Genomic DNA, 17,070 nt, shown 5'->3' on the forward strand with positions numbered 1-17,070 from the left:
AGGTTGCTCTGAACCAAGATGAATGTACTCCAGGTGGCTACCAATGCAGTTGCATAAAAGAACGCCAAGTTTAGGGGCTTTTAAACAATCCTTCTGGTTTTAATTCAATGCCTCTTTTTCAAGTTTTTTTTGTTTTGATTTTTGCTTTTTGAATGTTTTTTTGCATGGATGTCTCTCAATGTTCGTAAAGCAGACCACAAGGAATTCTAAAATCAAGGGCTAAGTGAGTCTGAAGGAGGAGGGAGGGAATCTATTTACATCCCTCGCAAAGTCCTTCAGACTCAGAGACCTAAAAAACAATCCAAGCATTCACATTTCTTATTTTGAGCTGATCATCTATTTGGGGGAAAACATTAACTCCTCATCATATGGTGATATCCTTCAAGCAGAGAAAAAACATTATGGTACATTGCAGTGTGCCGTGATATTAACTGTTCCTGGAGTTTCATAGCCGATCAGAGCGCTCACATGTTGTTTACACTCGACCAGAGGCTCTTGGAAGGTGACGACTATAACATATTCATCTTTGAATCCCCCTTACTTGGCCTACTGGGCATGCACTAAGTGATTACTGGGAAGAAACGAATTGCCCCGAGACTCTCTGATGATGGAGGGAGGAGTAAGCTGCTGTGACGGCCTAACCTCTCCAGTGAGCGGAAACATGCACCTTATGTCCTGGGCCAACATGACCGGAGAAGCTGGGGTGCTGGCATGGCAGTTCTGACAGCAGCAGAGCCCCAAAAGGGTTCATGAATTACTCTATGTCTTAGTGGTCACCCTCCACCACCAAATCTTATTTTAAAAGCTCCCTATTACTATTCTACCTCACTATTTTGTATGAGGGGGCTCATATATCTCCTTATTTGTTTTATTGTACTAAGATACAATTTCTGAGAACACTTGAAGGCAGAAACGTATCTGAATGGAGTTTCTCAAATTCTCTATGGTTATTAAATAGGGTTGATTTTGTGCCCCTCTCCCAGCAGACATTTGACAATGTCTGGAGATATTTTTAGTTATCACAGCTCAGGGGTTGCCCCTGGCACATTGTGGGCAGAGTCCAGGCACACTGCTAAAAATCCTATCATATTCACAGCAGCCCCTCACAACAAAGACTTATCCAGCTGCCAATATCAATAGTGCTGAGGTTGAGAAACTCTTGCCATGGGGATGTAATAGAGGATATATGATACTTTAAACAGCCAGGATATAAGGCATACCATGGTTATCTTTTACACAGCAGATAGGCAGTAAATGTCTAAATACAGTTAACAGGGAGACCTCTTTATTGTATCAATTAGCTACTGTTGAAATGTGCTCACAATTTCATTTTTGACAGAATATTTACACAAATGAAACAATAAGATCAGGGTGGTTTATACAGAATTTTTCTCACCATAGGATATTAAGTCTATTTTATTAGCTCCCATCAAGGACCATATCTTCCTTGTCCATGGTAGTTGGAGGCATAAAGGGAATAATAATTGAAATGCACACTCTATTATGGGTGGAAGATTAGCCAGATTAAAAATAATTGAATTGACACTGATGAAACAGAATGTTGACGTGGAATTTCAGAGTTGGAGCTATTTTCCCTAAGTACTATTAATGTTAGGTGTTTACAACTTTAATTACAGAAATATAAAGAAAGTAAAAAAAAAATCTGTATTAAAACACATCACTAGAATAAGTTGGGACCCTTCCAGTACCTTGTTGCATGTGTGTGTGCACTCAAGTGTGGGAACACACATGACATGCCCCTCAAAAGCTCTGCAATACTTTTCACAATACTCAGTATTAGGCATCAAGTAAATGTCATAAAACATATTTTCCTCAGTAAACTAAGACAAATTCACAAATGAGATATGGTATAAGGCAAAGACTTATATCAGCTTTACAGACAAAATTTCTGTGTTGGAAACACGAGACATGTAAATTGAATGAGTTTAGCAAAGTGGGAAGAAGGAGAAGGCCAAACATTCCTGTCTCCACAAACCTCCTTGAAAAACTGGGAAGCCTGACTGATTTAAGTCTGCACATTTCACAGCCACACCTCGCATCACTCCAGCCTCAATGACACCTTCGTGGTGGATTACGTCTGTCTCTGTACCTTGTCACTCGGATGTATGCTGGCTATTGAGAAGATGAGGAGGAGGTTTCTATGGTGAAAGAAGGAGGTTGTACACAAAAAGGCCAGTTATACTTAAAATGGCTTGAAGTATGATGTTCAGGGGAGAAATTATAGAATGATGACTTTCTGTCCTGAAAGGAATTGAATAATTCTGTTTTGCTTTAATGCTTCAGTGAGCACGTATTGATAACAATGAGTAATTTTATTCTTACTTACTTCACCATGTGATTGCCAGCCAGTGCCATTCCTCAAACTTCCCTTTCCATTGGGAAATGAGGTATTACATGAGAATGTAATTAAGCAGGAAGTTGAATAAGCATTGTAAAGTCATGTGTTCCATACAGATAGTAAGCAGGTGGCAAAATCCACTAAGAGCTGACTCTGGTGGCTTTATTACAACAAGTGTTATGGGTTTATAAAAATGACTAATGAATGCTGTATCTATGCCAGGAATCACAATCACAAATAATTTGCATGAAAAATATCCTTTTAATCCTTGCTCAGAATCAGCAACCAAAAAAAGAAAGAAGACACTGAACTTCCAGGCAAGTTGGACAGCAATTCGGAACCAGTTCATTGTGTTTTCAACTGGACCCAGAAGTAAACAACTAAAGCTGCTGCTGCTGCTGCTGCTAAGTCGCTTCAGTCATGTCCGACTCTGCGACCCCATAGACGGCAGCCCACCAGGCTCCCCCGTCCCTGGGATTCTCCAGGCAAGAACACTGGAGTGGGTTGCCATTTCCTTCTCCAGTGCATGGAAGTGAAAAGTGAAAGTGAAGTCGCTCAGTTGTGTCTGACTCTCAGCGACCCCATGGACTGCAGCCTACCAGCTAAAGCAGCAACTCCAAAGATGGACTTCCTTTTCATGATAGTAACAGAGTATCACAGAGGAGGCTGCTCAGAGGCTTAGATGAAAGAACACAGATCTAACATCTCTGAATAGGCTAGGTTGGCACAGAAAATGAGATTGCTGTATTGATTAGAAGGCATATGTCTACTGTGAGTAATCAAGATAGAGACAGGAAAAGAATGTTTCCTGGTAACAAAACCAATCATCAAATTAGGAATAGGGATCCCTCATGCCCAGCTTTGGTGCTAAAGCATGGGGGCTTAGGGTTGCTTTAGTCTTCCCATCTGCAAAGCTGCAGCTTAAACCTGACTATTTTGAGAATATGGAGATGCAAACATATAATCTGAGTAAAAGTTGTGTTTCTAAGAAAACATAATTTCAACTCCCCTAGCCCTTGTTTGTGATCATATTGGTGCTCTAAGCCAATCAAGCCTAAACAGAACTGCAGGCAGCAGCTAGTGGTAAAGAATCTGCCTGCCAATTCAGGAGATGCTGGTTCAATGCCTGGTTCGGGAAAATCCCCTGCAGAAGGGCACGGCAACCCACTCCAGTGTTCTTGCCTGGAGAATCCCATGGACAGAGGAGCCTGGCGGGCTACAGTCCATAAGGTCGCAAAGAGTCGGACACGACTGAAGCAACTTAGCAACGCAGCATGCACGCAAAGCCCCTCAAACCTAAACAGATCTGCATATCCACAGCAGCAGACCGGCTGCCATGGAGGGAGAAGGTGTATTCAGAGATCAGAATCCTCATGCTGTCTTGGAAAAGAATCATCTCACTATTGAGACAGCTGGAAGCATGCAGTTCCACAGCACCTAAATGATGTTGTGAATAAAGATGGTGATGACCGTTAGGATGATATGTAAGAAGTGATGAAAAAAGACATGCAGACTTTTCCAGTCACTTGCTGTATATATCTCATCACCCATTTCTCCTCAGTCTCCCACTCACCTGCCATTTACCAATCCAGCCATCATCCCCCCCACCATCCAGCCCCTCACGCAGCCAAGATCTGGGCCAAGGACCTGGTGCTGGAGGGACAGGCACAAAGAATACATATCCCTACCCTCACGGAGCTCACAGAGTCAGTTCTTAAAAGTGCATGTGGCTAATTTTTCATAATTATACATTATGACTCTGGGAGAACTTTTCCTCTGTTACTTCTTTCTCCCTTGGAATCTATAGTTCTTTTGCCAAAAGGTATACAGGGAAATAAAGTGTGTCTGAATGGTCCACTGTTGTTGGAAATTCTCATAAAAGGCATTGTTTAGCTTTCCAACAGAAATACCACGTGAAGTATGTATAAAATTTTGAATTTTCTAGAAAAGATATTAAAACAAGGCTGCAGTTAACTTTTAATAAATATTCATTTAACCCAATGTATCCAAATACTATCATTTTAACATGTAATCAATCTAAAAATTATTAATGAGATATTTTATACTCTTTTGCTTGTATTAAGGCTTTGGAATCCAGTGCTATGTATTTTATACTTTACAGCACATCTAAATTCGGCCATGTTTCATATACTTCGTGGCTACATATGGCCTGCTGGACTGCACAGGCCCAGGAAAACACCGACTCACTGTTAATAACTTGGGTTTGCAATTATTTTTGGATTAAAGGTAATTTAGTCTGTTGCCTCATCTTCCATATTGGAAACAGTCTTTCCATTCCAATTCTTTGGGCCAGAAATCTTGAACGGATCTGTTCAAAATGTTTATTTGGTGTCTGTCATGGATCAGACATTGTGTGGTATGAAATCACAGACATTTCTCAATGAATCTGAGACAACACGGGCCTGGTGGTTATAAGCATGGATCCAGACTGCCTGGATATGATTTTACCATTAGCCTCTCTGTGCCTCATCGTTCTCATCTATAAAATGGGTAGCATAAATGTTATCTTCCTCATAGGGTCACCATGAGTCTTTAATGAATCCATATTTATAAAGTACTTAACACAGTGTCTCTCAATAGGGCAACTACTATATAGATGTTTGATAAAACATGTTTAAAAGTTGAAAAATTTTAAACAGTTCTGCATTTTTCCAGTGCAGGAGGTATAACCTTACAGTTTGGAATTAGACTAAAACTCAGAAGACCTGGGAGTCTACTGAACACATGGAAGTCAATCTATCCGTGCCTCAATGTTCTAATTTCAAAAAGGCAGGGTATTTTTGCATACTCAATTATTTTAGAAATGTTCCGAACATAAATGAGGTTCTACATAGTTTGAAGAATTTCAGTTAGTGGTGATCATTTCTATCAAGTCAAGGTATTCTGGTTATTGTACCTTGACAACAATGGATTGATATCAGTGAATGGATAGATATTGTTTAGCTATGAAGGATGCATTTATGAGGTTCCATTTGCAGAGGGAGAAATGGCCAGTCATTCTCCTACCATACACAGACACTGAAATTTCATTTTAATTTCTGTTGCTGGTGTAGTTTTCTCCTGACCTTTACGCTTAGCAGTGCCAGGCCTTCAGCAAGACGCTCCCAAGTTTGACATTGCCCGGCATCTGAAGCATTCCCATTCTCATAATTAACGGTGACTGGAAACAAATAATTTAATTCTGGGCAAATGAAAATGAATCAATGGTGTCAACTCCATTTCCCATCTTTCTAATTTTCTGTAACAAAAGAGGAGAGGGAAATGTCTGTTTCCCGATGTGAGACTCACTTAGGAAACTGAGAGACAGATGAATAATTGCTGATGCCCTACTCCTCCTTCTCATAAAACACTGCTGTCCCTGGCAGGAAGAGTGTGCCTTGTGCTGAATAAACATGTAAAGTCATACAGAATTTGGCACCTGGACACATTTGTTTCTAAGAAAATACACTCATGACTTAGTGTGGTGAATAAAGAGGAAAGCACATCTATCACAAACCCAGCCTTCAGGCTCCTTTATATGCAGAGCAGGAATATAACACAGTCCTGCTAATGATGCCTCAGAAACAAAATAAGACAGGGCAAGAGGAAGCCTGGGGCACTTGCAATAAAATCAGCACAAGGCATCTTAACCTTGGATTCAGAATGCACAGCTGCCTGTTAACAGAGTAGCTAGTTCAGAAGGACTTCACTGCAACTTAAGTCCTGGCTGTGCCACTCGTGGTCCCATCACTGAACCTTAACCTGTGAAATGAGGGGTTTGGACTGTGACCCAGAAATTCGCTTCCTCCTCTGAAAGGCCCAGTGTGAGGACCTGGTGGACAGGTACCATACCAATGTGGAGATCCTACCAGTGCTCTGTCCATTCCAATTATGTATTCTGGAACTGGGAAGTGACCACAGGATGGATTCAGGGACCTCCTGGACTCACTGTGAGATGGATCTGAGATCAAACTCCATTGAACACCTGACCTCTGTAAGTCCTAACTCTGAGTGGTGAACCACAGTGACATTTTGGGTCCCCTGGAATTAATATCAGTTCAGAGCCAGTGCCTAGTAAGCTCTGAAAAGTTGATTATTTCCTTTTCTCTCATTCAGTTACCCTGGTAAAAGCTACAGGTCCTTTTGGGGAAGGCTCGGAGAAAGATGAACAGCGTAAACTTCCAGAAATGTACTAGAGTCTCCCCTTCATTCAAGGGGTTCTGGGTCTGTAAACTGGCTCAAGTCTGGAAATTGACTGAGGGCCATGCCTTTTTGTTTTTATGATGCAAGTTAAACTTTTGGTCATTTAATTGAGAACTCTTCCCCTTACACAGACCAAGTAAGACTTTATTAAGCTTCCTGCGATTAAGCAGCAAAGAGTGGACAGACCTATCCTGTCAATCTCTTGGAATTTACATGCTGGTGGAGGAAAGACATATAAGAAGCAAATATTTTGGTGCACTGATCAGTGCAACCAAAAAGACCAACCAGGGGTCTGTGGTGAGAGTCACTGGGAGGGGTGGTCTGAGGTTGTGAGTGCTGAGGGCCCAGGAAGAAGACCCCGTGAAGCTGAAAGGATGGTAAGAGTGATGCTCCTGGGAAATGCGTGGAGCGTTGCAGGGTCTGAGCACCAGAGTTCCACAACGGGAAAAAAGTGCCAACATTCTGAAATTTTCCTTCCTTGTTCACCGAGTTCTCTTCAATTTAAAACCATATCAGACGTGGATAAGGGAGCTGCCTAGTACATAGAAATAACAAGATCTCCTATTTAAGGTCTCTAGGATCAAAGTCTTAATTCTTTGACTCAAGTTTTAACTAACAACGTTTAAATAAAAGGACTATGTCAAAACTTCAGCTGCTTATGTTTTCAGTGCGTAAGTGATGGACGTGAAGAGGGTTTGAACATTACACGCCTTTAAAACAAGAAGAGCCTTCATGCGGAAACTGGCTTTTCATTAACAGTTCTGTCACAGTTTTCTGTTCATCTATGAGCCTCCCACATCCCTTGCTGCTGCCCCACAAAGGACCCTGACTAGTTCTTAGCAGATAGAGAATGGGAGTGCTTTTGAACTGGGGTGCTGGAGAAGACTCTGGAGAGTCCCTTGGACAGCAAGGAGATCAAACCAGTCAATCCTAAAGGAGATCAACCCTGAACATTCATTGGAAGGACTAATGCTGAGGCTGAAGCTCCAATACTTTGGCCACCTGATACGAAGAACCGACTTGTTGGAAAAGACCTGATGCTGGGAAAGATTGAAGGCGGGAGGAGAAGGGGACAGCAGAGGACGAAATGGTTGGATGGCATCACCGACTCGATGGACATGAGTTTGAGCAAGCTCTGGGAGATGGTGAAGGACAGGGAGGCCTGGTGTGCTGCAGTCCATGGGGTCGCAAAGAGTCAGACGCGACTGAACAACAACGGGAGGGCTGTCTTGTACCTTCCCTCTCCAAGCAGACAGGAAGCATCTAGGGGCCAGGTCTCATCTACAACTGTGAAAGGTCCTCCATGGTTTCAGGAGAAGAGCAGGTGTGAGAGAGTTTTGTTTTTGAGTTGGAATGGAATTGGAGAACATAGAGACTCAGCTGAGCGTGTCCAGATGAACCCTCGCTGCCGAGACGACCCCTCTGTCATCAGGGCAGCTCTCCACATGTTAGGAGAAGGCAACAAGGAAACTCAGCCAAGGAAGAGAGACCGATTTCCTCACTTCCATTAACAGCTGCGTTTCTCAGGTCCCCTCAGCTGCTGGATCCTACAAGGTCCTGAGTGTTTCGCTACCTGGGCCCAGGTGAGTAAGCTCACATGACTTCCCTGCAAGCCCCACTCCCAGCTGAGGGACACTCCATCTATTCTGGAGAGCAGGGACGCTCCATTTTACTTGCCTGTTTTCTTCCAAGTCTTTGCCCATGATTAGTCTTTTCTGTTTCCCTCTTGCAATCAAAGTCAGAAAGAAGCTTCTTTTCCCCTCTCCGTCGGCTGTCACTCTTAGGCAAGATTCAACATGCAATCTCACTTGATCCTCATACTCAAAGGTAAGATGTAAAGCACTATTATCTCCCTTTCACAAAAGCAGCAGCAGGCTGGAGGGCCCACGGGACTTTCCCAAGGGCTCACAGTAAGGCCAGGGGTAGGGTGGACTTGAATTTCTGGACTCCCCATTCTGTGCCCACTTTGCAAAGGCATTCAGTGCATTAGTCTCTCGGAGCACAGTTGATAGAGTGTAGCTGAATTAGTAATGCACAGCCTGTGCTTTGCCAGGTAAATTATCTTATTTAGAGGTCTGCAGCCCTGAGCTGCTGGTTGAAAAATGATGTGTCGGCACCAAAGAAGCAAACGATGTCATGAATATACCCAAGCTGTCTCTGTCTCTGTGCTGCCCTTGAATTAGCTTCTGGACAGTCCCTTAGTCTGGAGTATGCCACAGCCCCCAGAATGGCCCCTTTCTCTGCAGTCAATGGAGTTGCCCATGTCTTCATCTAGACTGGCAATGAAAATTGCCATAATCATCCAAACCCAGCCAGGTACTTTTGAGTCTATGGATATTGTTGATATTTTCTGGATAAGGTTGTGAATGGAAAGGACTGGAAAGTTCAGAACTTGGGTTGTTAGGCTTCTCCTGACAGGCTAGTGGTATTATGTACATAAAAGAAAAAGCAGGTGGAAGTTCTCCTGTGGCAAGAATGTCTTATCCTATGGACCCTGAGATGGTCCTTTAACAAGCAGCTTTAATCGCACCTGCTCTTCCTCCGTTATCTCAACTCACTCAGCATTGGTGTGGCTGCAGCCCCCTGAATTCATGACCCAGAAATCCTCCCCACAGATGATGTGTGCAGCCAGTCTCACACAGAGCCTTGAGCACCAAGCGTCCCCTCTGCTAAGGAAAAGCCCTCTTTCCCCGTCGATACAAAGCAAATGATTGATTCTGATCATTTTTCTCCAAGGAAAAAATATTTTCACACTTTCCCAAACTTCCCAACCCTCCTGCTTTACTGCAGTGTCTTCACTCTAAGGAAAACTCCTGAGATTCCTGCAACTTAGTCACACATTTGCCAAGTGCCCCCTGTGTGAAGAATATGTCAAAGCAGGAGATGCAAGAGACATGGATTTGATCTCTGGGTTGGGAAGATCCCCTGGAGTAGGAAATGGCAACCCACTCCAGTCTCTTTGCCTGGAAAATTCCATGGACAGAGGAGCCTGGTGGGCTACAGTCCATGGGGTGGCAAAGAGTCGGACACGACTGAGCAACTGAGCATGCATACACATCCTATGTGTAGAATGTAGCACAGATGAGGTTCCAGAAGATAAAAAAAGAACATCAGAAAAATCTGTGGATCCACCAATCTCAATATGTGAACAAATCTTGTGGCAGAAAACAATATAAAAATGTAAGTGTTTTGAAAGAATTATGAAAGTGAACCATTAGTCTGCACGGGGAAACCTTTGTACTCTTAAAATAATCCACTTACATAGTCTTTCTCTTTGATGTCTTATATTCCAGCTAACCTTAGCTCTGATTTTAAAGTACTACTATATGTAATTAAGAGAGATGGGCTGCAGCTTTTTGACCTTCTCTTGGGGCAAAACCGGGCTTTGCTGTGTGGTGACCAACATCATCAACCACAACTGATCGGCTTCTCAAATTCATAACCCAGCACAGATTCCTGCCCTTTCCTCATTCATTTTTCTTTTATTTTATATTATTCCTATAGATTCATCTTATGCTAGACTCCCTCAGAAACAACATCTCTAATGAAAACAGAGTTCTTAAGTATGAATCAGAAATTTTATATTTACACTATTTTTTTTCCCCTATTCAAGCAGAGTTTCTTGGACTCTCCTAATTGAGCTATTGGGTTTTCCTAAGCTGTGGATTTGCTTAGTCTAGTAATGAATGCTTCAAGTTCTTTAACAAAACCATTGGTTCTACTATGCCACTGCACTTGTCAATGGCACAGCTTCTGTTGACTCAACAGAAGCCAGGAGCTTGTGAAAAGAACCTGTTGCATGTCATGAAGCAGGCTTCCCACTTAGTTAAATATGCCATTGGTGGCTTAGTCGCTAAGTCATGTTGTGACTCATTGTGACCCCATGGACTGTAGCCTGCCAGCCTCCTCTGTGGAGGGGGTTGTCACTTCCTTCTCCAGGGGATCTTCCTGACCCAGGGATCAAACTCAGATCTCCTGCATTGCAGGCGGTCTCCTGCAGTTACCACGGATCAATTAAACAATATTTACTTGAGACCCTCTTGTCTTGGATTTAAGAACATTGTTGAATGGTTCAAACCTTTAATTAGTTCATAATAGGTAGGACTAAAGCTATTTCTGGCTTAAATTTTTAGAAGAAAAAAACATTCACTCATAAATGTGCACTGCCACAGATATAGCATTCCTTTGAAAAACAACACCCATTTCCTAGACATAAAGCACTAAAAGAATCAGCCACGGGAACACAGATGCGTATTCCCTTCTCTTCTGGATTTAAAGGTTGATAATTATATTTCTAAGAACCAGCATTATGGCTCCTAAGGCTGACACAAAGATGGGAAAGGAAATGCATTACGGGATAATTTTTTGGTAATGAGAGCCTCTAGAGTGGAAAACACGTACATTATGTCTTTATGTAGAATAAACACATTACTATAAAATCTGAAAGAGAAAAACCTTACCCGAATCCAGAAAGTAAGCGACAGAAGAGAAAGAAGCCATAACCTTGGACAAATGAAGACAGGAAGGCAAAGAATCCGTTGATAGACATGCAAATCAGAAGGGACTGCTTCCTTCCCACTTTGTCTGCCAGGCCTCCCCAGAAGAACGCCCCCACCATCATGCCGAGGTACACTATGCTGCCTGCAACACACAGAAAACAAAGAAACACGTCAGAGCGGGCAGGAATGAACTCGGAACAGCAAGCGAACAAGGGGCAGGAGACGTCCTAGAATTCTGCGTGGGAAAGCAGCTCCTTTACAAATAGATTCTGCAGGATCCATGAATCTGCTTTCAAGCTGGAAAACAAGCTCTGTAGGTTTCCTCAGGCTGTCATGGGTGATGGCAAGGGCAGAAGATGAGACGGTCACGTTCTCCCCAGCCTTGTGGGGAGGGGTACCCCTAGTGGGCAGGCATAAGGAGTCCCCATAGAGAACAATCCCGCAATTTGATTCACGGCTGTGTCACCTTTGGTCCAAATGCCCAGCTTACCACCACAGCAAGGCCGAGATGGGAGACTGAGTCAAGGGCTCCCAGGTCAAAATGGATCCTCTAGTCTGCTTCAAGCCTGCACTGCAGCAGATGACCTGGGCTACAGCCAGACTCCTAGGAAACTTCTAGAAGATTGCTAGGTTCTTTCTCTCTGGTTCTCCTGAAAAACTTGGCCCTTCCTTGAAAGGAAGGGATGTTAGGGAACGTTAAGTTTACAAGAGTTAATCTCAAAATGGTCTCTCCCAAATCCTGCTCAGAAAAGAAAAACTTTTTCTTGGCATTAGGAGCTTAAGCAGAAGGAAAATCGCTGCTTGTGGTCTGGGGTTGTTCAACTCACCATGGTTGGCTTTGCTTTCATAAAAGAAACAAATGGAAAAATCAAGAGTTAAATAGATGCGCCTCTTGGTATCACTGAGTAAACAGCTGAATTTTCCAATTCACTTGCTTCTTCTAAAAAACCAAGCCCTCATAAACTCTGTCCAGAGTTTTTCATAGGACGATATAATATTAGGTATGGCAAATGTTATTTTTCGGAAGGTTTCCAAAAGGGTATGCAAGGTCTAGGGGAAATGGCATAATTAATAACTGAGAGTTTTGGCTTTAAAAAAGCTGCCCACTACATTTTTTACTCAATTCTGCTTTTTTCCTTTGCTTCACCAAAGCATCATTTGACTAGTCCCTTCTCAAACAAGTGTTTAAGGTACCCAGCAGCATCTAGGTTACAAGCTGAGAAAAACTACCTTATTTATTGCTTTAGGTTAGTGAGGGAAATATCCTCCTTAAACATTCACATGAATTCATTTGCTAACAGTTAATAAATTAATGAGACCCAGAAGGAAAGCACTTGGCAAAGTCTGGTGACCCCACATCAATGACATGCAGACGCTGCTCTGCAGATAGACGAGTCTAGACAACTACAGGGAATGGCGAATGTTGGAGCAATTATACAGTAAGACACAACAGAAGCTGTTTTTATTTAGACTGGGGTGCTGAAAGGAGATGGGCGGTTACCCTTTGCCTGGGTAGGGATGGCCTACTTTTCTCTGTACTATGTGGCTGACCATAAAAAGACCATCCTCCTCAATAAAGAGGTTACTCATATCATGAGGCCCAATGCATGTCGAGAAGACAATTTAAAGAATGTATCAGCACAGGGATCTGCAGAGCAGATTTACTCAGGAAAATGAATATGGGGCATATGTCTTATTTACAGCCTAAGAGGCTTGAATCTGCCACTCATGCCTCTCAGAAGACTAATTAGTAAGCTAAGATGCTTGATGGACTTCCCAGGTGGTACTAGAACAAAAGAACCTGCTTGCCAATGCAGGAAACATAAGAGATGCAGGTTCAATCCCTGGGTTGGGAAGATCCCCTGGAGGAGGTCATGGCAACCCACTCCAGTATTCTTGCCTGGAGAATCCCATGGACAGAGGAGCCTGGCAGGCTGCAGTCCATAGGGTCGCAAAGAGTTGGACGTGACTAAAGTGACTTAGCATGCATGCACCCAAGCTGCTTGATAATAATGTCTGTCTTTAGAAATGCCTACAGGTCAGAAAGTGAGCTGCATCGACCAGGAGCAGCCCATGGCTGCTGCCATCTAAAGACTTGGGACTCTTTCTTGTAGCTCTGGCCCCAGGAACAAAAAATGGTCACTGGCACTTGTGGAACCCTTACCAGTTCTAAACTTTTGCATGAATTAACTTACATAATCCTCTCTACCACCCTTTGAGGTGAGTACTATGGGAACACCATTCATTGGTGGGAAGCTGACATACAGGGACATTAATGATCTATCCACAGAGAAGTGAGTGCTGCCTACATCCCAGTCTGTCTCTTTGTACAACGTGGTGATGATTCCTTTAACCCTCCTGGCTGCCCTCCTGGGAAAACATCCCAGTTTGTCCAGGCTCTTGGGTGGAGGTAACATCTAAAATTGAAAGTGGTACCTCAAAAGTCTCAGAGGTGCCTTCTCCCTGGATGCCACCCTCACAGAATTAGAGCTAAGACTTGGGTAGTGGAAAATGACAGATGGGAGCTCAGGGGACACGCTGCTTTGTCCCACCCAAGTATGTGACCTGGGATGCACTGCTTACTCTCAGGTACTCCAGATGGGTACATCCCTGACCCTTGGTGGGGGAGGTAAGGGAGCTGATGCTGCCAACGGCTGGGTGGTGCTAGAGCAAAAAGGAAAATCCAAGTTCTGGCTACGAAGAGCAGCGCAGGCGTGCTAAGTCACTTTAGTCGTATTCAACTCTTTGCAACCCCATGAACTGTAGCCCTCCAGGCTCCTCTGTTCCTGGGATTCTCCAGGCAAGAATACTGGAGTGGGTTGCCATTTCCTCCTCCAGAGGAATCTTGAAGATCCAGGGATGGAACCTGCATCTCTTACGTCTCCAGCAATAGCAAGCAGGTTCTTTACCACTAGTGCCTCCTGGGAAGTCCAAAATGAGTAGGCTCCTGCGGCATGCTCTGAAGGAGCTATAACCCTGTCGCTTTTCCAGTGCAGGATGGATGATGGTCCTGCTGGGCGGGTCTCCATGTCCTGTCATCCCCTTCTGGGTCATCCCTTGCAGCTACATCTTCCCTAAACCAGGTTAGAGCGTTACAGAGTGATGATTCTAGCATTTTCAGGGCTTATAACTGGTTGCTACATTCCTCCACTCAGCAGGAGTGCAAGGACTCAGCCCCACCTGGGAGCTTTTTAAACCTCAGGGGTAGTAACGGCTAAGAGCTCATTCCTGCGAGGGAGACGGCTTAGTGACTTGACAAGGGACAGGAAATCCGCATTTATTATTAGCACCCTGTACTTAAGCCCCTTGCAAATAAAATTTAAAGATAATACTTATGAGAGATTTTAATATATAAAAAAGAAAAATAGCCTGTTTTTCAATTCCCCCAGATATCTATCTATCTGTATATATATATATTTTTAACTCAAATATGCCCCCATGGCCAATAATTCAAACCACACAGAAAAGTATAAAATGAAAATAAAAGTCTTCTTCTCCCTAATCCTTGATCCTCTTCCCAAAGGTAACTGTTAGCAATTTTTTTCCAATTCTTCCAGAAAGCTCATACATATAAATATACAAAATGGATATCCTGTAGGAACTGCTTGTTAAATATAGGTTTTCTTCCCCCACCCCGCCCCTGTGCAGCATTTATCATATCTAGTCTTCCTTAAAAATCTTTCAGATTTTTAAGCTTAAGCAAACCAGAAATAAATCTCTGTCAGGATTTTAATTACTTTTCAAAACACATTTCATGTATTTCAGAAGAGCATTCCCTATCAGCTAGTAGGGGAAAAACAAACAGTTATTTCTCCATCTCTATTATTTCTATGCCTAAAATAAATACACCCAATTTCCCTAAATGAGAGGCTATTAAATCCAGTTTTAAAGAATTTACAGAGCATACCCACTATGTATGACTTTTCCTGAAGGCTAGAAATACATGGATTTATAAGTCATGATCCTTGACCTTAGGGAAGGAAAACTTGGCAAATCTTCCTCTGATGCCTACTCTAAGCCAGGAGAGAAAGGAGACAGTTTCACATCCATTATTCCACAGAACCCCCCGACAGCCCACTGCCCAGGGCCAGTACAGAGAGGGGCACCCGGAGCAGGACCTTCCACGGCCTCCTGGGGACACAGGGCCAGACAGAAAGTGCCCTCAGGAGCCGGGCTGGAGGCCCTGAGCTCGCGTTTACTCCATCGAGAGGGCTTAAGGCGCTTGTAATTCAGGGAGGGAGACCCATCACCCAGTGAGCCCCGCTGTGAGGCCTGTGTTCGGTGGAGGGGTGACTGGGGCAGAGGGGCGGGAGGTGGCCACTAATTCTGACTGTGGCCTCTGAAAAGGTTTTGCTGAGAACGGAACATCTGAGAGGACTCTGAAGGACAAGAACAATTTCAACGTAGTATTAAATTCCTCCAACATGTGACAGGTTTAGAGAGAAAAAAAATAGCATCTCAATCTGACTCTGACTAAAAATATGTTTCAGATCCAAACATAATAATAATCTTTGGTGTCTACAGTGGATTAATACTGGTAATTAGACCAATTGTAGCTAGACTTCCGTTGGGCACGCTACGGACAGGATGACGCCTACCCAACAGTTTATTCCAGACCAACAGCACAACTAGGAGAGTCATGTTTCGATCATGTGATCTAATTAAAGCCGAAGCCTCTGAATATTAGCGAAGGCACACACTTGAGGGGAGAGATGTGAATAAGAGTGGAAAGGCTCTGGCTGGCTGCCTTGTTTTCATGACTCCATTTGTCTTCACCGTGTTGAGACAGGGAGTCCTTGAAAATTGAGAGGCGGGATATGCTCTTAACATGGACCAGGCTTCTCTGGTCACCACTTCTCATGAGGCTACTGACAGAATTTAAAAGTATTTTAGTCCATTTTACAGGGGGGGGGAACAGGTTGAGAGAGGCCAGCAGTTGAATTCAGGTCTTCCAGATCCTCGTTCCCCAGAGTATGATCTCTGGGTCAACAGCACTGGAACCCCGGGGTCGGGGGGCGGGCGGAACTTGCTAGAAATGCAGACTTTAAGGCTCCACTCTGGACCTACAGACTCAGGATCTGCATCTGACCAAGGTTCCCACATGATCTGTGTGCGCTTTAGAATCTGAAAGCACTTTTTAGGCTGCTGTGCTTTCCATTGAAACATATAACCTAACTTTTTTTAACTTAAAGTTTGTATTTCTCTAATACATATTTGAGCAGGAAAGATGCAGACCCCAGAATATTTAATTCCAAAGACACAGAACAAGCAAGATCTTCTTGCATGAGTTGGAGATGTCCAAAGGGTGAGCGGAAAGTCTGCCTCTCCTAGGACCTGCTTTCTTTATAGAAGCTAGAAGCAGACCAGCAATGTAGAGAGAGGCCAGGCTGCAATTCTCAGATCCTTTCCTGAGTCTAATGAAGACTTTCATTCAGCTGGGCTGTCAGGAGGTTGAACTTGGCCTGAGAAATAAATATAATCTGAAACTCACTCTCCTCCCATCACAGTGGGGGCTCAGGACATCCTTGGCTGGCCAGCCTCTTGGTCCAGGTTTCTCAGAAGACAGAAAGAGGCCTCAAGCATCACCTCCCCATTAAGGGATTTTCTAACATGGGAGCTGATTCCACTTTATTTAATCATACCCTCATTTCCCCCAACAAATATCACATTTCCATTTCTGTCTCTTTGCTAAGCTGCTTTTGATTCTTTCTGACAATCCCTAAGGGGCACACATCTTTTCCCCCAGCACCATTTAAACCACATTTAAATGAAACAGAACAATTTTAAGAAATGGAATAGAGTAGTTTTTCTCATAATAATTTTAGCCATTAGTTTAAAAAAATTATTTTAAGCACTTCCGTAATCTATGGCTAATGCCATACCCTATAATTCATTCCACCATTTATTTATAGATTGATTTTCAATAAAAAAAAAACATTTTGTGATAGTGTTCTGAATTCAGTGATAAATAATCTCCATGGGGCAATGCTCACACTCACCTTTTATAGG

The 17,070-nt window shown here is 43.3% G+C and overlaps 1 protein-coding gene across 6 annotated transcripts in view; it reads right to left on the minus strand.

Moving 5' to 3' along the window:
- Positions 1 to 17,070, minus strand: part of SV2C (synaptic vesicle glycoprotein 2C) — a 224,218-nt gene that overhangs the window by 108,964 nt on the left and 98,184 nt on the right. For 5 of the 6 annotated variants that reach the window (XM_006051065.4, XM_044925469.2, XM_044925470.2 and 2 more), the window contains exon 3: positions 11,023 to 11,203. The exons of the other annotated variant lie outside the window; for it this stretch is intronic. In XM_006051065.4, the coding sequence (XP_006051127.4) occupies positions 11,023 to 11,203 (181 nt within the window). The remainder of the gene's footprint in view (positions 1 to 11,022; positions 11,204 to 17,070) is intronic. 6 annotated transcript variants of the gene reach the window in all.

Source organism: Bubalus bubalis, chromosome 11 (assembly GCF_019923935.1).
Source record: "Bubalus bubalis isolate 160015118507 breed Murrah chromosome 11, NDDB_SH_1, whole genome shotgun sequence".
Classification (NCBI taxonomy): Eukaryota; Metazoa; Chordata; class Mammalia; order Artiodactyla; family Bovidae; genus Bubalus; species Bubalus bubalis.